We start from the raw sequence: 24,109 nt of genomic DNA, 5'->3' as shown, positions 1-24,109 counted from the left end.
AATTGTAAAAAGAATACTTAATTTATTATTATATTTCAGAATTTTAATATATCATTAAATATATGTACATATTAATAGAATGTTTTTTTATATAGTTTTTATCTGAAATTATTATAACAAAATTTTTTTTATGAATCCTTATTATTTTCTAAATAAGACATGAAAAATAATAAAACGAATCAGTTTTCACAGAATGAACTAAATTTATTTCTTATACGACAAAAAAAATAACAATGAAATAAAATACTAACAGTAAAATGCATGAGAATATAGGTTACGTTACATCGGATAATAATGTTACTTTCTGGTAATAGGGGAATAAATTCGATATCATTTTAACGTGGAATAAATATATATTATTATTAAATATAAACCTGAATTTTGTGTAATGTATATCGAAATATACATAACTATTTTTCCGCAATATTTGGCCTGAAATATATTAGATAAGATATAGAGTTAGAAAAAAAATTATAAACCAACAGTGTTTTAACAAGGGGATAACAAGATGCATTAATTCGATCTATCAAATCTGAGATTTGAGTGAAATAGGATCATAAGTTGATCATAATACATCATAGATTTTTGTAAAAAGCTATATCCTCTTTCATTTAAGTATCATTAAAAATCCAGATTTACAAATCTAAATGTCCTCTTGCAAGACCATATATTGCGAAAAATATTTTGAATATAGCTCGAAATAGCCTATCGCGTTTGTACTTTAAATATCTATTTATTATCTTGTTTTTACGATTGTTGAGGTATTCGATTACGAAGATATGCAAGAATTTCATCTGTACTTTTTGCTAAAATAGCTTGTCTTGGATTTTTGAAGCAGTTTCCAAATAATATGAGAGACCTGAAAATTAAAAAAAAGAATTAATTTTAATAATTTTAATTTATAATGTATCCATATATTTACCTTATGTTTGTTAAATTTCCTAATTCTGCTGGCACATTGTCAATATTATTATTTGCGAGATTCAAAATGGCAAGCCTTTTTAATTTCTTCAACAATGAAACATCGATATTCGCTATCAAATTATCATTCGCTTCTAACGTTTCTAAAGTACTTATTTCATAAATATCTTCCGGTAGTTCGGTGAATCTATGATTATAAATAAAATTACACGTTGTATACATTATATATTATTACAATATTCACACCGTTTAATCACATACTTTTATTAGAAATGCTTTAGCAAGCATAGTCCCCATGAAAGTATTATATATATATATCACATTTATATTATCGAAAATAATTATTATGATATAACCAAAAATAACAGAAACGTTCTATAATTAAATGATTACAAAAAAATAATATTTGTAAATTCGAAAATAATATGCATAAATAATTATAAAATATTAATAAAATTATATTTATTATACCTGTTAAAAGAAATATCAATATTTCGTAAATATTTAAATAAACCAATTGTTGATGGTAATGATAACAAATGATTTTTGCTTAAATCCAATGCCTGTAAATGTTCATATTTTTCACCAATCCATTCTGGTAAATGTGTTAGAAGATTAGATGTTAATTTCAAATCTGTAACGGTTGTAATTATGGATAACATTTCGGGTAATTCACGCATATGGTTTCTACTTAAATCGATTAATGTTACGCCTGCTGCATTTGCATCTTCTAATACTTCTATTGACAAGTCGGTTAAACCATGACCTGCTAGACTCAACATTCTTGTATTTTTCATCATATATCTAAAATTTTGTTCTGATATTTAATAGTTAATCTTAAATAACATAATAAAAAGAAGCAATTGGATGTATTGTACGATACAAACTTGTTTGGGTACACAACTGTGCTTGTATTTGATAATAATGAATCATCTACATTTACATTTGCAGTATCTATACTTTGTTGTAAGTGTTTTAAAATACGAGATGTACCACAACTTATTATATCAGCTCTTACATTTTGTATATTATTTCCCTCAACAGAGAATTTTTTTAAATTTGGCATTATACCAATACATACAGGTATTCTGTAAGTAAAGAAATCTTAAATAAGATGTTTTGTTTACATTACATTTACATAGCAATATATAAAATTACTCACAAAGATATATTATTATTTGATAAGTCAAGGTATTCCAAATTTATTAACTGAATTATTCCTTCTGGAATAGCTTTTATACTGTTATCCCCTAATATTAATATTTTTAACTTCCTTACTTCTTCTAAATGCAGTATATTAAAATCCTATTAAATAATTTAAGCGAAATTATTAGTTTTCTAGGAATTTTATTAAAAAGTTTTATTAAAAATTCATTGTTTTTGGCAAATAATATTTAAAGAGTACATACAACAATATTGTTTTCAGATAAATTAAGTTCTTTCAATGCAACACATCCAGATAAATCAGGAAATATTGTTAATTTGTTATTTTGAAACATTATTGTTTCAACTTTTCGTAATTCACTTAAAGATGGTAATTCTTCCAATTCATTAGTATTTGCAATTAATTTTTCTAATGCTATATAAAAGAGAATATTACTTCATATATTTAATATTTTTTCTGTATGATATTAATAATATAATGAAGATTCAACTCACCTCTCATACTCATTATATCAGGTGGTAAATATTTTAAGGAATTATGGCTCACATCCAGAAAAATTAATCTAACAAGGTATCCCATGCCAATGGGTAATTCAATTAAATTATTATGAGATAAATCCTGTATACATAGAATTCTTTATTATATGTATGAGTGTGTAAACTATTCTAATAGTATATATGATGAATTTACCAAATGGCTTAACATTATTAAATCAGTAATTCCAGTATCAAGTTCCTTTAAAATATTGTACTTCAAATTTAAATTACGTAATTCCAGAAGATGGTAAAATTGAATAGGTAGTACTTCCAATTTGTTATATGATAAATCTAAAGTTATCAGTTTAGTTAAATTTCCTATTTCCATTGGCAATTTGTTTAATAAGTTGTTGTGTAACTGTTTAAAATTAGGTGTAATATTTATAAAGATTAACTAATATTTCATAACTTAATCATATTATTTACATTTTATTTTCCATGTATTAATGTAATAAATTATTTATATTTTAAAAACATTTAATAATTGATATACGTACATCCAGCTCAATAAGATCATTTAAGTATCTTATTCTTGCATTAATAGTAGTTAGACAATTACAACTTAAGTCTAATGTTTTTAATGACTCTTGTTCCCACCATCGCTGCTCTGTTTCATCATAATCAAGTTCAAAATTTAATTCTTTTAATTCATCCTCTGTTAATTCATTTATAGTCCATACCCTTTTCGGTACTGAAAATTATCAATTAAGTAAAACTAATGTGAACATTCAAATTTCATTTCATCAATCCTAATATATAATAATTTTCCTCAAGTATAATCGTTCATTGTTTAATGTAAAATATTCTTATTACATTAAAATTAATATATTGTTTACAATAAACTATACAATAAAGATAAATTGTAAATATTGAATAAAATTTAAATAATTATACAAAGTAAATAATTAATAATAAAATATAACTTACCTTGATGAGATGATTTTTATATGAGAGAACTGACACATTAATCTATAACACATTTAATTAATGCAAGTGCATAAAAGCATGCTGACAAGCCAATTAAATTTTCAATATTATAAAATTGTTATATTTTTGGATATTTCTTATATAATAAAAATGATTACACAACTAGATACAATTATATTATAGAGACTATCGAACATAAAAAATTAAAGACAATGTTTTTTGAGGGATATTTATTTTAAAGAATATTATAAAATACAGAATAATTTCTTGATTGTGAATATTAACATTAACAAAGCATTATGCTGATTAATTATCAAAATCTGTAAACAAAGACTTCAAAACTAAATGAGTGTATGATTGAACTATCTATCATATAATAATTATATAGTTAGATAACTATTTAATAAATGTAAACATAGATTGTTTTTATACTATATCCTTAAAACTCTAGAGATATTCGATTAATTCAGATTTTCGATTAATTATTTTCAGATTAACGTATTAAATTCCTTACTTAAAATATCTATCCATATAATAAAAAAAAAATAAAAAAATAAAAAAAAAATAAAAAAGAAAATTGTCAAAAACCTAGCACAAATGATCGGAAAAAATCTACGCAAAGCATTATATTTTTTCACAAGATGTAACGATCATGATACCTACACTCTGAATGGAGACACACATGCATAAGTGGCACAATACATTGACGAAGCGTTCTGATATTCTTGACATGCCTGAAACAGCTATCTCTATCGTAATCACATAAACAATGATGATTGAACAAATTATCTATATTTGCTAAATCTATCAGACATGTTTTATATAAATACCAGAAAATAATCCTTTCGACGAGAGATTTAGTTGACCAGTTTTTCTTGCGCATATAATCATAGTATTCGATAATTCAGCATTATCGTCATTTTTCGTTCGTGGCTTAAACACTGCACAATGATTAATTTTTTTTTTACTCTTACTCATTTTTTATCACATATCTAAGCGTTGTATCTCGATTAGTTACACAATCGGATTAAAAATAAATGCGTCTCTTCTTTTTCTTTTTCTAATAATGCTACGTAACGTTTCACCTTCTACTTTATGGTAATTAAAGTGTCATACAGAGCCACTTGTCCATAGACTTGCATATAAGTATGTAAACCTATGTATTCGTTCAAAATTATTATTTTTTTTTTACTTCCAAAATATCTCAACATTTCTATTATTTTATAGATAATAAATAAATCGAATAATTATTGCAACAATTTTTGATAAGATTTAAATTTTGTTCTCAACAGAGAATACGTTGTTCTGATTGGTTAATATAAAATTTACGTCATTTCTAAAACCCAATTCCATACACGTGGATTTAACTTTATAATTTCAGAAAAAATATAAAAATTTTCTTTCTTTTTCTCTCCCTCTCTTTCTCTCTCACTCTCTCGATATTGTTTGATTATTTTTAAACGACGATTGGTTCTTTGTTTAATAGATTCTATAATAAAGAATGATTAAACATTTTTATCGTATCATTTCTATTCAATTACAGAAGAGAAGGGCGTTTAAGGGGGCGTGAAATAACAGTTTGAATACGACATAACAATTTCGCGTCATGTGGGAGGCGGATTGGGCGGTTTCGATCGGTTTTGTCTAACACTCGTAGAAATTTGACTAAACATTTATTAAAGTGCTTCGACAATATAAAGGAAAGATTTGTCTTCACATTTATTTGTGTTTTAATAATATTTATAATTATGAATTTTTAAAGTGATCGGAGAAATATATTATAGTGTTTAATGGTACATGTTTAATTATAGTTTAATTCGTGGTCTAAAACAAAACTAGATGTGTTATATTGAAATTTAGAATTTTTTTTTTTTTATAAATTATTCCCAAAGAAATCTATCTTGCTGTCCATATTTAACAGTGTCTCTTTTAAAATATAAATAATTTATTAATCATGTCAGCGAATTTTGTAAATTTTTTTATTTTAAAAAAACAAATTTGCCTACTTTTATTTATGCTGAGTCAAGTCAGTAGTGGACATGAAGACGATATGCACACAATACAATATACAAAAGAGACTTTTTTGGATGAAATCAAAAAAAAGAATAGCTTCGTGATGTTTTATGCACCTTGGTATGCAAAGAATATATATATATCTTTTTTTTTCTAATTTTTATTCAAATTTATATGTTCTGCATTTTTGAAAAAACGTTATTATATTTGTATATTATATTTATATTCGCTCAGTGTCATTTATTAAATATTTTTTAGGTGTGGTCATTGCCAAAGATTAGGCCCAACTTGGACACAATTAGCAGAGATATATAATGAAGGAGATAGCAATATAAAAATAGCAAAAGTTGATTGTACCATTGATAATGTTCTTTGTAGCGAGCACGATGTTACTGGATATCCAACGTATGTATTTTGAAGAAATTAATTTTTAATTATTGTTTCTTTAAAATTTTAATATATACATACTTTCATGTATGTTGATTACAGACTTAAATTCTTCAAAGCAGGAGAATTCAAAGGTACTAAATTCAGAGGGACACGTGATTTGCCTTCATTAACTTTTTTTATCAATGACCAATTAGGAAGTATATCAACGGTACTAATTTTTACTTTATACATATTATATAATATATTTTGTTATAATAGTATCTGACTTATAATTATAAATGTATATAAAAATTTTATTAGGTAGATGATACACCTTCTCCTCCAGAGCCGGTGAATGGTTTATCTGAGTTAACAGAAGAATCATTCTATTCGCATGTTGGGAAAGGTTATCATTTTATTAAATTTTATGCACCTTGGTGCGGCCATTGTCAAAAATTGGCTCCAGTATGGGAAGATTTAGCTAACAGTCTTCGTAATGATGATTCTGTCAGTATTTCTAAAGTAGATTGTACTTTATTTAGAAGTGTATGTGAACAATTTGAAATAAAAGGGTATCCAACTTTACTTTGGATAGAAGATGGAAAGAAGGTAACAATATCGTGCATATAAAAGAAAAAAATCTTAAGAAAATAAAATCAGTCATAAGTTTATATATATATATATATATATATATATATATATATATATATATGTTTTAGGTGGATAAATATACTGGTCAAAGAACTCATGAAGATTTGAAGACTTATGTGTCAGCAATGCTTAAAAAAAGTGCAGAACAGTCTACAAATAAAGGTGAAAGTTCGGATGGTACCATGCATATTGTATTGAGTTTAACAGCTGATAGTTTTGAACATACTGTTGAAAAAGGTATTTCATTTGTGAAATTTTTTGCACCTTGGTGCGGACATTGTAAACGTCTTGCACCAATTTGGGAAGAGCTTGGTAGAAAATTTTTTGCTAATGAAAATGTGCATATAGCTAAAGTGGATTGTACACTCAATAGCAGCAGACAGTTGTGTTATGAACAAGAAGTAGATGGTTTCCCGACATTGTACTTATATCGAAATGGTCATAAAATTTCAGAGTATAATGGACTCCGTAGTCTCGATGATCTATACGGATTCGTCATGAATCATTTACAATCTCACGATGAACTATAATCATACATTTCGTTATTAATATCGTCATAAACATCGTAGGAAATATCTCTAAGAAATATGTATTATGAAGATATATGATCAAAGCTTAGTGATTTGTATATTTTATAAATGTACTTTTGCATTCTAAGCAATATAGACACATACAGAATATTTGTTATGATCTATTCTGTAATTATCACTATCGTAATTTTAATAATGATTATAATGTAAATTATTTTAATTTTAAATAACGGGTTTTTGACTTACTAATATGCCAATTATATCATATACGTGTGCATAGATCATTTAAAATCCTGAAAGTGCTGCGGCTGAAGGATAGAACGAACGAAGTAATTGTCCACGTTGTTTGTCTATATACAAAGTTTTTCGTTTAACTAATATTTCTCGTTCTAAATCACCTCTAGCTTTGATTAAGCCAGCCTGGGTATCTTCGGCACCTTTTAGTTCGCCTAAAGTGGCAGTAACGCGTTCTCCCAGAGATTTAACTTCATCTACGAGTCTTTAATAAGAAAATAAAAAAATCTGTACTCTTTCGCGATTTATAACTTAATTATTTTTAATAAGAGAAATAAAATAGATTATCTTCCCGATGTAACTTACGCGAATTGTGGAACATCGCGGCAACTTTCAACGTTACGTCGTAACAGACGTTCCGATAAACGTGTTTGTGCCAATTTCATTGCATTATCCAAACCTTTTGTGGATCCTCGAAGTTCTTCGATTAAATTTTCTGTATTCGCGAGTTCCTGTAAACACTAAAACAATTTTCTTCCTATAGTAATTAATAATTAAGTATATGAAATATTACAATCATTACCCTTTGCAATTCTTTTTCTAATTGCTGACATATTCCTTCTGTTAGATTGATTTGTTCAGCTAACGCGATATCCACCCGACTCGCCTGATCGCGAAGATCTTTTAGCGATTTTTTATAAATATTATCTAAGGTCGATCGAAGAGTCATTGATCTTTGTCTCACGGTTTCACCGGCGGATAATGCTTCTCGTGTAAAATGTTCGTAACTCGCAGGTGTTGATTGTCTAATATGATATTCGGAATGTATAAATGATAGATATATCATTAAATTATATATTCTACTGATAACTTACTCGGCCGGAAATCTTGTAGCACCGGGCTTCCACAATATGAGAGGTGATTCATTATTTAATTTAAAACAATTAGTATCAATCTTATAAGCATCGATTTTATCAGTCCAATCATTTTCCATTCGCGATTTAGCTGCCTTCAACTCGATTAATTGCATTTCTATTTGTTCACGAGTTCTGTTAAGCAAATCACGTATTTCCGAGCAAAGTGCTACCTCCTGTATATAACAAAAGAGAAAATCATTGAAAAATATAATATAATAGAATGAATGACGGCGATCAAAAACATTTTGTGTTCTATATTTTTAATTTTAATATTAATCTTAATTGATGATAATCAAAAGTACAAGCGTTAATACCGTTATCACAAAAAGACTGATCTTTGAATTATATATAAAAAAATCATTGAAATAAAAAAAAAAAAAAGCAATATTGGAAATGTAATTTAATTGTGTTAAATTCTAAGTTAAACAAATGTTAATTATTATATTCTGAATTGTGTATCTTATATATGTACACACACACACACACACACACACACACACACACACACACACACACACACTTTACAACTAAGATCATTTCGAATAAAATGGATCTATTAGATAAATATTGTTTAAGATCTAATTTCAAGCAATTTTAATATATGCAATCGTATTTGTGTGTGGTAGTTCATTATAAAAGAAAAAGAAAAAAAAAAAGAGAGAGAGAAAGATAAGTAGAAAAGGAAAAAGAAAAATAAAAAAAAAAACAGAAAAATATATTTTAGTTAATAACCTTTGTAAGCTCTTTTTCAACATTATCTTTAACGAGATCCGATTCGAGACGAGTAGTACGTAATTGTAAAAATTCACCGGCTATAGATTCGGGAATAGTTATAACCGAAAGAGATTGTTTTACTCTACGTCTTTCCCCTTCTAATAATATTATTTCTTCGGTAATACTTTGAAGTGCATTATCTAATTCTAATTTCCATCGATGGACAACATTCGCTCGTGTCCTTAAATGATCCGTTGTTTCTAATTGCACTTTATCAGCCTCTCTGTATACTCTTTCGATACATTGTTTTGCGGCAAAAGTAGCGTGTCTAAAATAAATTTCATTAGTATTTCTCATAAAGTTTTTTCTTTTTATTACTTTTTATCTTATCTCTAAAATTATTATCTTTTTCTTTATATCTTAAACACAGCATTTAGGACTCATTAAAATAAATATTTTTATCATTTTGACAAATGTTCGTACAGTTTAAATAAGTGATAATCTATCTAGCAAACACCTTTACAGCACATTCATGATATGAAGTATAATCTTATATACCAATACACTTAAATATGCAATATTTATGAACTATAAATATTATAAGATATAAGAATTATTTGGAATTGATTTAATATGTTATATTATACAATCGGCTAAAATGCAAACAATTAAAAAGCATAAAATTGTATAAGCCGTTATTATAATATTTTTTGTTACTACATTTTTTTTAATAGTGTAATTTACTTAATTTTTATATTATCAATTTTTTGAAATTTTTAATATTCTAATAACGATTTTAATTCAATCATGAATACAGCTAGTGTGTGAAATGCATTACTTTTGTAATAATAGCAAAGATCAATGATATGTTAATTAGCAGAAAAGAATCGATTATTTAATCATTCACGACGTACTGAGCTTTTTGAATATTTTCGTCCGATTGTTGAAAAAATGTAAGATTGTGTGCTCTCCATTCGCTCGGACCAAATCGAGTTATAGAATAACGATCGGCAACAGGTCGTAGGCCTGTTATACCACCTTGTGGAGTATATGTAACTCGACCTGTTGCCCATGGGGTAGTTGCATCCATTGGTCCTTCATCTTGTACTGGAAGTTCATCCCCTGGTTGAGGTAAATACATTGGACTTATTTCTTCATCTGGCTTCTTTTCAACTTCTTCAGTCGTACAAGGAAACCTATTCTATAAATGATAAAATATATTTTTCTTTTTTTTTCTATATTATAAAAAAAAAAAAAAAAAAAAAAATTCCATGTGAATAATATTAAATATTAAAATATAACAGTAATTTGCATTAATCAGTAATCAGCCACGAAGGATTATCGTTGTTGACAAATTTTTTTTCATGATATTGTTCTGCTCTATGATATCGCATGAGTGCAATTAAAATATTCTATAATTATTAATTAATTATACCTCATCCACAACGCGTTGATCAACTTGGACATCACCGCATGCATTTTTCTCTTCGGCATTTAACATTTTTTAATTTTTTTAATTTATTTATTACAAGGATAAAGAGTAATGAAATATTAATTTTTAATTGATATTTGTGTATATATTATCTAAAAATGATATAATAATCGAAAAATGTAACGTATAAAATTTTATTTTTCGTCTGTTTCTAAGGTTATGTTATTATTGACCCATCAAATGCCTTCGTAATCAAAATGATATATTTGTTTACATACAGTAATAATTGACATATGTAAATATTTAAATATATAAAGAAAGAATCATTATAAAATGTTTTCTTGTTATTCCTTAATAATTTTATAAATACGCAAGTCACATTTTATTGTATCATTGTTGCATATATCCTCATTATCTCTAAAATGATATTCGCTTTTTATGTTATATAAGCAAAATTGTTTGTCTACTTGCTGTAATCTACAAGAGCATTCGAGAAATGAAACGTTGGAATAAATTAAAGATACAAAATTAACAACCATGTCCATTTCGAAAGTCAATGTTAAATATACTCAGGTAAATAAATTTTTAAATTAAGTGATAGAACTTAAGAATAATCATATAAAATTATTATAACCGTTAAAATTAATAGTTGTTCATTAATAATGAATTCGTGGATGCTGAAAGTGGGAAAAAATTTTCGACCATAAATCCTGCTAATGAAGAAATAATCGCTCAAATTTCTGAAGGTGACGAGGTATTGTCGAAATATTTTCTTCTTTACATATATATATAAAATTTAGGATGAGAAGGTAAATATTTTTAATGTATCTTTGTCATTAGGTTGATGTCAATAAAGCTGTAGCAGCTGCAAAAAAAGCATTTTCAAGATGTTCAGAATGGAGAACAATGGATGCATCACTCAGAGGGACACTTATAAACAAAGTATTATTATTTATATATTTTCAATATATTAGTTATAGATCTATATATAATTATATTATATTCTTCATAAATATATGTTGTGTATCTGTGTTCAGTTTGCGGATCTTGTACAGAGAGACTTAAATTATATAGCTAGTCTTGAAAGTATTGACAATGGAAAAACATATGGTGATGCTGTTTTTGATATAAAATTTAGCATAGATGTGTTTCGTTATTACGCTGGATGGTGTGATAAAATAAATGGTCAAACTATTCCTGCAGGTATATTTAATAATACTATATTAGATATTCAATAATATTATAAAGATTATATTATATTTGTATATATGTTAAAGAAAAATTATGATTTCCTGATACTATTATTTTTTATTAGATGGTTCTAGTTTTGTATTTACACGTAAGGAACCAGTAGGAGTTGTTGGACAAATCATCCCATGGAATTATCCATTTATGATGTTAGCATGGAAATGGGCTATGGCTTTAGCAGCAGGTTGTACTATTGTTCTGAAACCAGCGGAACAAACTCCATTAAGTGCTTTGTATGCAGCAGCATTGATCAAAGAGGCAGGATTTCCACCTGGTGTTGTCAATGTTATTACAGGATATGGACCAACGGCAGGAGCTGCTATAGCTAAACATCCAGATATTCAGAAAATTACTTTCACAGGATCAGTTGAAGTAATTATCGTATTTTTATCGTATCGTACAATATCCTTTAATTTTCCAATCAAATATCGTTTCGTTCTTTTTAGGTTGGACATCTTATTATGGAAGCAGTTGCCAAAAGTAATCTCAAACGAGTCAGTCTTGAATTAGGTGGTAAAAGTCCACTTGTTATCTTTGATGACTTTGATGGCAAGTATATATATATACATATATAAATCTTATGAATTAAATTCATAAAAAGAACAAAAAGATTAAATAAAAGTATTTTAGTTAAGAAAGCTGCTGCGATAGCCCATACTGCTATATTTGCAAATCATGGCCAGAGTTGTTGTGCAGGATCACGTACGTTTGTACACTCAAAAATATACGATGAATTTGTACAACATGCAAAACATTTAGCGCTTGACATAAAGGTCGGAGATCCCTTTAATTCTGAAACAAACCAGGGACCACAAATTGATGAAGAGATGTTTAATAAAGTTTTGTATTTTATAAATTCTGGGAAAGAGGAAGGAGCTGTGTTGGAAACAGGTGGTGAACGTTATGGTAATGTTGGCTTTTTTATAAAGGTATTGATATTTTATTTTATAAAATTATTATATATTCTGCCGTTTATATTTCAATTTTCTGAAATCTAAAATTCTAATTATGTTAAAAAGCCAACCGTTTTTTCTCATGTAACGGATAAAATGAAAATTGCTAGTGAAGAAATTTTTGGTCCAGTACAATGTATTTTGAAATTTGATACTATGGAAGAAGTTATTGAACGTGCTAATAAAACCATGTATGGTCTCGCTGCTGGTGTATTAACTAATAATATTGATAAAGCAATAACATTTGCAAATGCAGTGGAAGCTGGAAGTGTTTGGTAAGAAAATAATAATTTTTTTAATCACAATATTACTATTTTCTATATATTATTATATTATTATGTCCATGCACAAAGTAATTCACAATTACTATATGCATGAAGAAAAATAATGAATAGTGTATAAAATGGTATCCTAATTTAGGGTGAATCATTATGATGCTATAACACCACAAACACCATTCGGCGGGTATAAGAAATCAGGAATAGGGCGTGAATTGTAAGTTATCAATAAACTAAAATCTTTAAAATAAGGAATTATAATTACAATATATGTTTTAGGGGAGAAGAAGGTTTAAAAGAATATCTTGAAAATAAAACAGTTTCTATTAAGCTGCCAACATGTAATTAAATAATGTTGTATACATACGTGTATGTAAAATACAACAATTGAAAAAAATGTATTTTTTTTTATTACTATTTTTGTGTCGACTTTTAATTAGATACAATCTAATAACAATTAGATTTATATGATTTGTGTACAAATATTATTGAATAAAGTGCTCATAATAGCAACTTTTATAAGTAGTACAAGTTTATTAATATATTATACAATTGTACTACAGATAGTTTCACTTTATTTTTATAGTAGTATACCTACTATTTTAAAATGCTAGACGAAGGTTTACCTTGTTACTCAAAAAATTTGTTACCAGAGTAGGAAACTCATAAATTATCTACAGAAACATATGATTGATCAATCAGTCAATCATCGGTTGGTATTCCTAATTCTTCATCTGTCCATTTTGATGGATCTGGATATTCAAAATGTCCCTAAACATATAACATTGAAATAACAATTAAAAAATATAATTTTTTTAATGATATGTCAGATATCATTTAGTCACATTAATTGAATTTTTAATAACTATTACAAGTTATAAAATATATTATATTACTTACAATCAGATGATGATAATCGTGCCACATTCTATATAAAAACCACCACCATGCAATGCCACCAAAAATCTCAGCTGTTAATGTAAAATACTTATTTGGTTCATGTTTCATTTCTCTATAAGACCATCTAAAATTCGAGAAGAGACATTTAAATAACAAAGTGATATATACAGAAAGAACAAATACTTACAAAAAAATACGTATTATATAATTGTTATACATACGTATAATAATTGTATTAAAGATTACTGAATTATAGATAAATAGATATCTTTTTCATTTTGAATATGACTGATGGAATAATCATAAAACTTTAAGGTTGTTTATCACCTTTCGCTCGAAGAGTGTGTGACTTCAGCGACATGTATGGACAAAATATGAACTACAAGCGCAAGAGGGAAATACTGTTCCCACTACTATTCCCCGTTTATTATATCGATGTTACCCCTCATACGACATAACAATTGGTTTCGTGCAGATTAAAATAAGTAGATTAGTAGCATATGAACTCGCACAGTTCTTATACCTATATCTTTTTTTGGTAATGTCCGTCTTGCAAAGTTCCGCGCTAGATACGATATCGGTATGCATTTATTTCACGATAAATGCATGAAAAATAATAAATATAATTGACACATATAATTATTAGTATATAAGTTTGCAATAAAAAACAAGATGTTCTGGCAAAAATAATCGACAAATGTATATTTTTTATATGCATTTCTCATTAAATTAAATCATACCGCTGCTATGTCCTATCTAGCACAGATTACCGCGAAACTCACGTTGATCATCGATGTAGGAAATAAATATGAGATTGGATAGTAACACATTACTAAACTGTTAAATAAGGAAAAAAGAATAAATTAATATTATTTTAGTTTCGAACCTACGATTTTTGAATTATGAATTTAGATGCTTGCAATGTGCTTGTTCATACAATATTTAGATTTCTAGTCTATCATTATACAGAAACACTATTTAAGCGTGATATAAAAATCGGTAGTGGCGGTACGAGCTTCTTCCTTTTTGCCGCAAATTTCTAGAGGCGCCACGGTGCAAAATTTCTTTGCAAAAAATGTCGAAAATAGTATTTACGCCAACAATGAGAATAGGCGTAATTCTTGACCAATTTTAATGAACAAGGTCTCATTTCAAAGATAAAGGTTTAATCTAGGAGCACGCTTTTTCGTATTTTTGAAAGAGCTATTTACTTATGTATAAACCATTCTCGAAAAAATACCATTTTTAACACAATTTTTTTTTTAAGGAAAATAAAGATTATTCAAAAATTTAAAAAAGCGTGGTCCTAGATGAAATTTTCGTTTTTAAAATGAGACCTTATTTATCAAAATCAGTGAAAAATGACGCCTATTTTCATTGTTTACGTAAACCATTATAAAATCAGTGGTGATGAACAGCCTTACTTTTATCAATCACAAATCAAAAATTAACATAACCTTAATAAAATATTATGTAACTCAACGGTACTTACTCTCCATGTGATAATCGAACAGGTTGGTTATTCATTACAGAACTTTTTCTTTTCACATGTTTCGACGTGTGTTTTAACAGATTTACACCTCTTGAGATTAACATTGTAACAATTCAAGGTTTAAAACGTCGTACAATTTTATCACGTTCGTTATAAACAAAGTTTATAAATTTGATAAGATGCTACATGTTCTAGGTAAGATTGATTTTTAGGTTGCAATCGAATGCCCTCTATAATTTATTTTATGAAATGATACAAACTAATGTCAGAACTGCCGATAATGTAGAGAGAAACGATAGAGAATAATATATTAAGTTGATTACTCACATATTCATATACATATATTTATGGAGAAGTAAAATAGTTTTTGTTCATAATGGATTAGACGATGAATGTTCTATTAAAATAATTTTCGCATTCGTTGTACTCGTGAAAAAGCGACGATCGGTAAGAAATAAAGTTAGTCACGAACCGCACCCGCTTTCTGCGCACAATCGATAGTGCATTTCGTTTCTGTCAAATGGATAATGGCAGCGACGATGATTGATACGATGGCACAAAGTAATGGATTTCAATCGAAAAAGAAAGAAGACCCAGAAAATAAAGACAATTTGTGGTACGTTCAATGATTAATCATAGAGAAATATTTCTAATGTATTTATCATATCGTTAGTTTTAATAATTTTTTTTTTTTGTACATATGCTCGAAATATTTTACACATGTTCGTAGCACAAAAAGTTTCAGTGAGGAGTAACCGTTTCGGAATAACTGTTTTCCATTAATATATTTTACAGGTCCTCTATTCTAGCAGAAGTACAGAATAGCGGGAATAACAAACTGCCATCGAACAAGAATGTCCTTGTCTTAGGTAAATTGTAATTTGCTGATTATATTTAAACGTAACGTTTGACGCCGACGCGTCGTGCATGCTAAGTGTGTATAAGAATGCATACTAAGTGTCTGTATAAGAGTGAGAAAGAACATGAAGTTTATTTGCACGAGTATTTGGCCTTCTTTATGTGTCATCACAAGAGCCAGAAGTAATTATGACATCATAAGTTTACTCTTACGCATGTTGAAAATTTTGTAATCTATTTTTAGGTGATAACGAAAGTGGAAAAACAACTCTTATCGCGAAATTACAAGGAGTGGAAGATCCAAAAAAGGGCTCCGGATTAGAATTTGCATATATCGATGTAAGAGATGATTATAGAGATGGTAGGTTTACGATATTTATATTTTTTTGTAAAGTCATTATTTCTAAGATAAGTTATTACATTTTGTAACACAAATGTTGTTCTTTTCTTTTTCTTTTTTTTTTCAGATCAAACGAGATTATCTGTGTGGGTCTTGGATGGTGATCCAGGTCATGCTAATTTGCTAAGATTTGCACTAAACGCAGAAAGGTTTCCACATACGCTTGTTATGTTAGTAGCCGCAATGACCACACCGTGGGCGATACTTGATCAACTACAGGCATGGGCTGCTTTGTTAGGCGATCATGTAGATAAATTATCTATAGATAATGACTCTAGGCAACGATGCAGGCAACAAAGTAAGTAATCATTACCATTAATGTAATTGTTGTTTCTCATTATATATAATATTGTATCAATCCGAGTATACAGAATATTTGGGCAATATGTAGATTTATGAACGGATTTGTTTAATCAGACATTAAAAAATGGCAAGAATATACCGAACCTGGTGATGAACTAGACCCAGGAAGTCCTTTGAGACGTACTAGTCGTAATCTTGATGATGAAACAACTGATAATTTACCTTTACCAGAAGGTGTACTTACGACCAATCTAGGCCTAGACATTGTTGTGGTTATAACTAAAACTGATTATATGTCTACCCTTGAAAAGGAACACGATTATAAGTAAGAGTAAATTTAAGTTATAAAAATATATTTAAGATATTTTTTTTCTGTAGACAAATATAATATTTCGTTATGATACTATTTTCTCTTTTCAGAGATGAAGATTTTGATTTTATGCAACAATGGATCAGGCGATTCTGTTTGCAATATGGTGCAGGTCTTTTCTATACATCAGTAAAAGAAGATAAAAATTGTGATCTATTGTATAAATACCTTACACATAGAATTTATTCATTACCTTTCAGAACACCTGCTTTAGTGGTTGAAAAGGATGCAGTTCTTATGTAAGTATTTATATTTATCTGAAAAAACAATTTTTGTAGTGTTACATGTATCTTTGAAATATCGTAGTCCTGCTGGTTGGGATAATATGAAAAAGATCAGCATCCTTCATGAAAATTTACAATCGATGAAACCGAATGATTATTATCGCGATATTATTACACAACCTGCAACGAATAGAAAGGTAAATTTTTGCGTATATTTTCTATTTAATTATTATTATTATTATTATTATTATTATTATTAAGATATGATCAACTATGGGAATCTATAAAATCGATAAATATAATTATAGTGTGTAGCAAGAGAAGTAGAAGTTCAAGCGGAAGATGAACAAGCATTTTTAGCAAGACAGCAAGCTACATCATCAGGCTTGAAAGATCCAACACGTTCACCTACAACACGGAACCAGGCAAGCCTCGGACCAGTTATACAGGTTGTACCATTTATAATTAGAGCATGCTCCTCGTTTTGCATATCATTAACTAAAGACCCTGAAGTTACATATAGTGGTAACGTTATTGCCACAATTTTTTAAATAATATGGTGGATCGATTTTTGTTCTTATCTATGTATTCTTGTTCATCAAGTGAAAAACAGTGATTAATTTTTTGTTTTAAATACCTTTTCGTCGTGCTTAACAAAAATTTATTACACTTATTATTGGTCTAATACGATTGTGAAAGTATTAAGAAAATCCAATGTGTTTGTGTTTAGCATTATCATTACATAATGCTTTTTCATGAAGTTACCTTGTCTAGTTTTATATGTGCAACCCTTTTTTTTACAGTTTATGCTTTCCTTCATTAAATCCATGTACTTTACCTAATATTTCTATGTTTATATTTGTATTCATTGTAAAGAGATTTAAAATTCTTGTCATTAAATATTGCTTATGTCATTTGATAAATAAGGACTAACAGTGTCTCATATATAAATTTATAGTACATATCATATTTTTTATCGATTCACACACACACATACACACCGATGTTTTCTTATGTTTGTATTATTTAATGTTCAAGAATCCTTGCTGTTTGCATCTCAGCAACATGAAATAGGATCATCATGAGCTTATTGCAGTTAACGTTCAAAAGCATGTTCTAATCCATGTGGTATAATCTGTTATTCATGAGCATAAGATCATACATAGTTTCTTTAAGTACAGGCACTAAATTTCTCATGAATAGGTTGCATCACCGAACAAGAAATTGGATTCCAAAGGTACTGGTACTGCTGCCGCCGGAGAAGGTGTATTAGCTAATTTCTTCAACTCTCTTCTTTATAAAAAGACTGCTACACCACCGGGTGTGCCAGGATCACCAGGAAGTATAGGTGCGAGTCCTGTTAAGCTTGGTGCGTAGTTAGTTACAATTATATGTTATTATTTGACATAATGTACTAATGAAACATGGTTATATATTTTAGATAGTACACCTGTAGATAAAGCAACAATGTGCAATGATGCGGCAGCGGAGTTAGATCGTCTTACACAAACCAAGAAAATGTCTCCACCGAATTTAAATTCATCATCTGAATGTTAAAAGAATAAATATTTTTTTTGTTTATTTTTTTGCGATCCATCTACCGAAAAAAAAATATAGGAATCTGCAATATATTAATTTTATCATAACCAAAAGGTCAAAGTGTACACGAATAATGCTTAACTTATCGTCTGTCGGATAGGGTACTTGAAACATCTTCACATCTTGCCAACAATGAAGATACTGAAGTATTTTGTATTAAGTACCTAACTCTGTGTATATGTATATACCGTGACATTCGGTACTATTTTATTTATTTCTTCTATTTATGTTTAAGATTGCATCTATTGCATAATAATCGACGAGACCTATTTGACTTTTAATTATTTCATACTTTTAGGAAGATTAGATTAAAATTTCTAATTAGGCAGCTTGAAGATATATTCTTACAATTTAATCATGTATATCAAGATGAATAATTATGATCAATATAATATAGTTGCCTTCTATTTCATATAATAAACAAGTAGCACAAAATGCTACGTTTTAGCTTAAGCGTAGTCGGTTTTTATCGTTCTAAAGCTTATAATAAAAAGAAAATTATTAACAACCTTGCTGTAAAAAAATATAACAGAGAACATTCGTTTGATCATCCTTCGTAATTAATATATTGTAATATGCAAATATTACTATACATCGATTACATCGTGTCTTATATATTTTTTTTTTCTAAGTTACTTCTATTAATAATACTAACGCAAAATTTCGATGTAGGATGGGTCGCAAAATATGATAATGAAAAACAGCAATCGATAGTTATGCTGGATAGTTATCGATTGAAGAAAAATTCTCGAAGTTGTGTAACATTAAAGCAGCCTTAATTGTTTCATGCTATCAAATATGAAAAATAATTCGAAACACGTGAAAGGGAGATGATCTTGAGGTAAATAATATAAGAAAATATTTAATATAATAGCAAATTTTGTGAATTACGTTTACGCACATGCCCTACAATGTTTCTTCTTTTTAGTAAATTATTTAGTAATTCATTTAGATGAACAAGTCGATTTTTTTTTTTTTACTGCCAACTGGATGCATATTATTTTTTCCTGATAAAAACAGGCATCTGTTTGAATCTCTCTAAGAGAGGCATCTTTAATGAATCTCTCTAATATCATGCATAATATATATATAAATAAATAAATATATATATATATATATATATATATATATATATATACTGCGAATTTGTAATACTGTTTTTTTGACAATAGTTCTTCTCTCTGTATTCGGTCTAATTTATTAAGTGCCGTTATTATCGTAGATGGATTAAACCGATACATAGAAGGATTTTATACAAGTTGTCATTTTGTAGTATTTCACAGAGATCAAAAGATCGTATGTGCTCAAAGATGCTACGTGACTGGAAAATATGTTTTTTGGAGGAGCATATTAATGCGATATACATATTAATACTTTCTTTGTCGCGCGTCCTTTAGAGACTATTTATCTAATAACAAATTTTGTACATTCAGTTGACGTAACTAATGGCTTCATCTATGTAAAATCATTCTCCTACCCTTGATGAAAATAAATAATTTTTCATAATACTTTATATTGAAGATTGTTTTTATCCTAATTATTATATTTTAGTCATTTGTTGCTAAAAAAAAAAAAATCTGATTAAGGAAAATTTTCATTTAGTTTATATATTTTTTAATATATTACGTTGAATATTCTTCAAAAGGCATTTATTTGGCAATTTTGTATTTTATAATAGTACAATATATGTTAACGTGATCTATATATATATGTGTATATATATATAAAATAATATAATAATAATAATAATAATAATAATAAAATAATAATAATAGTAATAATAATGATAATAGTATTAATAATAATAATAATAATAATAATAATAATAATAATAATAATAATAATAATAATAATAATAATAATAATAATAATAATAATAATAATAATAATAATTGTGTGCTATCATGAGGCTCTTTTTTGGAATTATATTGTATTACACAAAGACAATTTATTGTTTATAACTGAGTTGGCAGCAATTTATATTTTTGCTAGAGATTATGAAGTCTCATATTTTTGCGCCATAATCATTATTTTAAGGACATATAAACAGATTATAAGAATGAAAGAAAAAAATGGAAGAGCGAATATATTATTCATAAATTCTCTCATTATTATCATATCATTCTGTTCCTTGATATTTTAATTTTTTTCTTTATGAAATTACCTTGCTAAAATATCATAATATTGGAGTTGTATCACGCTATATAATTCCATATATATATAATAAACTAAACACATATTAAAATATATTGAAAATAATGATAATGTTTACAAGTTTCGGTAGAACAAGCTTTGTCAAGAAGAAGACTCTTCGTCATTGACAATTACTATCACATTTCTGACAATAATATTGTTATATATGATTCTGATATTCTACAAGTTTCATCTAAATATTGATTATATTATTAATGCAATTGATTAACATAATTTCATATTATGTAATTATAAAGTTCTATTTAAATATAATAGTAAAATTTACTATAATAAACAAGAATTGTTATTATTTTGACAAAGAAGTTCTTTTTAAGATAATAACAATATTTGTAACTTAATGCATGCATATTCATAAATTTGTGTATGTGTGTATAATATATATATATATATATATATATATATATATATATATATATATATACATAAATATATATATATATAAAAGACATAAACCGACGATGAAGAGTATTTTATGCGCAATTGCAATAAAATATATTTACCAAGAAATATTTTTTTTATATAATAGCTTCTCAATTGTTTTCTACATAAAAGTATATTTATCAAATTAGTGATGTGTATTAGGAACATACATACTAAGCATTTATTCTCATTTAACAGGTAAGATATAGAAAGATCATTTCTGTTTTTCAAACGTTCAATCTATAAATGATTATTGCTAACAATTAAACATGAAAAATGTAAACAAGGCAGTTGTCGTACGTATTACTAATATACGGAAGTATTAAGTAATATAAGAAGTACTTGTATTTAAGTATATAGTTCTCTTGTATCAACAACAAATACTACATACATATGAATAATAACAACGTGATGATTATAGCCTTCTTAATTGAAACATGGTGACCTATTCCTTCGTAATCATTTATGTATTCTCCAGTAAAAATCATGGTAATTAAAAGTATTTAATAATGTTTATTAATAATGCTAATTATTATATATATATATATATATATATATATATATATATATATATACATATATATATATATATATATAAACTAAAAGTAAAGTTATTTCTGATTTTCATTAATCAATAAAAATCTATTTCTTGTTAGTTGTTCTTTCGAATAATTAATATTAATCGATCTATAATTAATTCTCAAAACCACTATTATCACTCTATTAAATCTATTGCCAAATTGGCTGCTACGTAAATATTCGATCCTACTAATATTCATGGCATCATTTGAAAAGCGAATAAACATTTTTATAAGACTCGAAAGTTATGCGTACTTAGTCGAAAGTTATGCGTTGTTTCGTAATACTAAACATTTATACTTTTTATTATTCACTGTTCTTTGCTAAAGTCCTATACGATGTACGCTGTAATGTAAATTTTACGATCGTGTATACATACTTCTCAATAATGAACATGCAATTAATAGGACCATCGCGATGACGGGAATGGGAAAGTTCGCGGTCGTTATGATCCCAGGCGTTATTATGATGCGCAATAAGGAATTACTACGTTATTAGATAATTATTATTCCGATAGTCTAATTCGAACTAACGGTCAGTCTCTTCAATAGAGCAAAATACGTTTGTCTACGGCTTTGCGACATATTGGACACTCCGACATACGATCGCCACACATTTGGCAAGTGCCATGTCCACAGAGGAAGATCATATTTTTTAAACGATCCAAACAAACGGGACACATTGTCTGAAAAGAAAAGAGAAAAAGAAATTAAAAAAAAAATTATCAAAATCCCCACCTACATGTTATATCTTTTCTCGATTATCCTATCAAAATATTATTTATCAGAAGGATAATGAATGGCAAGGAAAATATTAAAGAGAAACGGACTTGCTCTTTGATATCTTGCAATTGCTGTTGAAGCTTTTGAATATCGCTGTGAGACGTGTCTCGACTTCCATTGTTCATCAAAAGAGCCTCCCCTCCACTGGTATTAGTATTGGTATTGGCGGTCGGTATTGGCACTGGTTCTTCTTCTACATCAGCTTTTACCTCGGATATAGTTCCTTCAAATATAAAACCAATTCGTTTGACGATCCTAACACGTTTCCTCGATTTTCTTCACGTTTGTTACCAGGGACATAAATCAAATTCTTTTTTTTTCTTGTCTTTTACAATACTTGTACAAACGTACAGTTAAATTACGTATGTTTCGAATTGATGATGTTAACGATTTAATAAAATGAGTTTAATTAATAAGGGAAATAATGGTTGCAAGAACGCTCTGGCCAAAGCAATCTTTGTACCTGAGGCATTGCACCCCTTAACGTAAGTGACATCACCTCCTCCACCGCAGCAAATTGAGAGCGGTACCATATGTTGAATTTGTGTTCTACATTGAACACATTTTTTCATCAAGGCAGCACAACTCTCGCAGGCGCACATGTGACCGCACGGACGGAACAGGATATTGGCCTTGCGATCGGAGCAAACAACGCATTCCTCGATCTGTTGACAATTATAACGTCATCGTTACAAAGATATCTCGATGTAATTCCAATATTAAGATCTCGAACTTATATCGTTTACCTTCAATTTCGAAAGAATATTTTCTCTACAGATCAGACATTTTTTCACTCTTGGTGCACAAACGTTGCAACAGGCGACATGTCCGCAAGGGCTGAAAAGCATTTCGCGTTTTCCATCGGTGCAAACCAGACATTCGTCGATTGCTGCCGATGGTGCTGCGGTTTCGATGTCGTGCCTAAGGATAAAGGATCGTTATAAAAAGTCAGAGGAAGAAATTTTTTTTAACAAATTACTCATTACCTATGTTCTATATCGTTCTATTGACATTGATTTTTGGTATTTCAAAAAAAAAAAAAAAAGAAAAAAGGAAAAAGAAAAAGACAAAATAAAAGAT

The 24,109-nt window shown here is 27.9% G+C and overlaps 7 protein-coding genes across 11 annotated transcripts in view; 3 read left to right on the top strand and 4 right to left on the bottom strand.

Moving 5' to 3' along the window:
* Positions 1-183: 183 nt before the first annotated feature.
* LOC127063158 (leucine-rich repeat-containing protein 40-like) lies at positions 184-4,692 on the bottom strand. The gene is made up of 10 exons (XM_050992538.1): positions 4,380-4,692; positions 3,120-3,313; positions 2,777-2,980; positions 2,581-2,704; positions 2,331-2,500; positions 2,084-2,226; positions 1,809-2,009; positions 1,393-1,725; positions 923-1,108; positions 184-859 (listed from the first exon to the last, which is right to left on the bottom strand). The coding sequence occupies exons 1-10, from the start codon at positions 4,525-4,527 to the stop codon at positions 748-750; spliced, it is 1,815 nt and encodes a 604-aa protein (XP_050848495.1). The 5' UTR covers positions 4,528-4,692; the 3' UTR covers positions 184-747.
* Positions 4,693-5,013: 321 nt separating this feature from the next.
* LOC127063166 (thioredoxin domain-containing protein 5 homolog) lies at positions 5,014-8,828 on the top strand. The gene is made up of 5 exons (XM_050992551.1): positions 5,014-5,682; positions 5,821-5,967; positions 6,052-6,160; positions 6,253-6,540; positions 6,651-8,828. The coding sequence occupies exons 1-5, from the start codon at positions 5,504-5,506 to the stop codon at positions 7,110-7,112; spliced, it is 1,185 nt and encodes a 394-aa protein (XP_050848508.1). The 5' UTR covers positions 5,014-5,503; the 3' UTR covers positions 7,113-8,828.
* LOC127063161 (tektin-4) lies at positions 7,398-10,861 on the bottom strand. Its single transcript, XM_050992540.1, has 7 exons — positions 10,413-10,861; positions 9,892-10,178; positions 8,996-9,305; positions 8,222-8,436; positions 7,930-8,152; positions 7,713-7,867; positions 7,398-7,611 (listed from the first exon to the last, which is right to left on the bottom strand). The coding sequence occupies exons 1-7, from the start codon at positions 10,476-10,478 to the stop codon at positions 7,398-7,400; spliced, it is 1,470 nt and encodes a 489-aa protein (XP_050848497.1). The 5' UTR covers positions 10,479-10,861.
* Positions 10,860-13,413, top strand: LOC127063160 (aldehyde dehydrogenase 1A1-like). Its single transcript, XM_050992539.1, has 10 exons — positions 10,860-10,982; positions 11,059-11,163; positions 11,250-11,351; positions 11,447-11,612; positions 11,725-12,029; positions 12,104-12,206; positions 12,288-12,586; positions 12,677-12,885; positions 13,031-13,105; positions 13,168-13,413. The coding sequence occupies exons 1-10, from the start codon at positions 10,947-10,949 to the stop codon at positions 13,235-13,237; spliced, it is 1,470 nt and encodes a 489-aa protein (XP_050848496.1). The 5' UTR covers positions 10,860-10,946; the 3' UTR covers positions 13,238-13,413.
* On the bottom strand, positions 13,403-15,495 carry LOC127063171 (NADH dehydrogenase [ubiquinone] 1 beta subcomplex subunit 2, mitochondrial-like). Its single transcript, XM_050992555.1, has 3 exons — positions 15,281-15,495; positions 13,789-13,912; positions 13,403-13,659 (listed from the first exon to the last, which is right to left on the bottom strand). The coding sequence occupies exons 1-3, from the start codon at positions 15,382-15,384 to the stop codon at positions 13,591-13,593; spliced, it is 297 nt and encodes a 98-aa protein (XP_050848512.1). The 5' UTR covers positions 15,385-15,495; the 3' UTR covers positions 13,403-13,590.
* Positions 15,496-15,631: 136 nt separating this feature from the next.
* Positions 15,632-20,547, top strand: LOC127063162 (cytoplasmic dynein 1 light intermediate chain 1). Of its 4 annotated transcripts, none has more exons than XM_050992544.1 (10): positions 15,632-15,896; positions 16,076-16,149; positions 16,383-16,499; positions 16,606-16,836; positions 16,956-17,166; positions 17,262-17,450; positions 17,518-17,632; positions 17,744-17,860; positions 18,639-18,804; positions 18,877-20,547. In XM_050992544.1, the coding sequence occupies exons 1-10, from the start codon at positions 15,808-15,810 to the stop codon at positions 18,990-18,992; spliced, it is 1,425 nt and encodes a 474-aa protein (XP_050848501.1). In that variant the 5' UTR covers positions 15,632-15,807; the 3' UTR covers positions 18,993-20,547. The 4 variants fall into 4 exon arrangements, with proteins under 4 accessions (XP_050848501.1, XP_050848500.1, XP_050848498.1 ...); XM_050992543.1 differs by having other exon boundaries at positions 17,744-17,884; positions 18,639-18,783; XM_050992541.1 differs by having other exon boundaries at positions 17,744-17,884.
* A 1,122-nt stretch (positions 20,548-21,669) lies between these two features.
* The window catches only part of LOC127063155 (E3 ubiquitin-protein ligase MIB1), a 414,767-nt gene continuing 412,327 nt past the window's right edge, over positions 21,670-24,109 (bottom strand). The window contains exons 12-15 of one of the 2 annotated variants that reach the window (XM_050992532.1): positions 23,776-23,950; positions 23,493-23,694; positions 23,077-23,252; positions 21,670-22,932 (exon numbers count right to left, since the gene is read on the bottom strand). In XM_050992532.1, the coding sequence (XP_050848489.1) occupies positions 22,792-22,932; positions 23,077-23,252; positions 23,493-23,694; positions 23,776-23,950 (694 nt within the window). In that variant the 3' untranslated portion in view covers positions 21,670-22,791. The remainder of the gene's footprint in view (positions 22,933-23,076; positions 23,253-23,492; positions 23,695-23,775; positions 23,951-24,109) is intronic. The other variant, XM_050992533.1, reaches the window with a different exon arrangement.

Source organism: Vespula vulgaris, chromosome 4, assembly GCF_905475345.1.
Source record: "Vespula vulgaris chromosome 4, iyVesVulg1.1, whole genome shotgun sequence".
NCBI lineage: Eukaryota > Metazoa > Arthropoda > Insecta > Hymenoptera > Vespidae > Vespula > Vespula vulgaris.
This window is presented reverse-complemented; position numbering and strand designations above follow the sequence as displayed.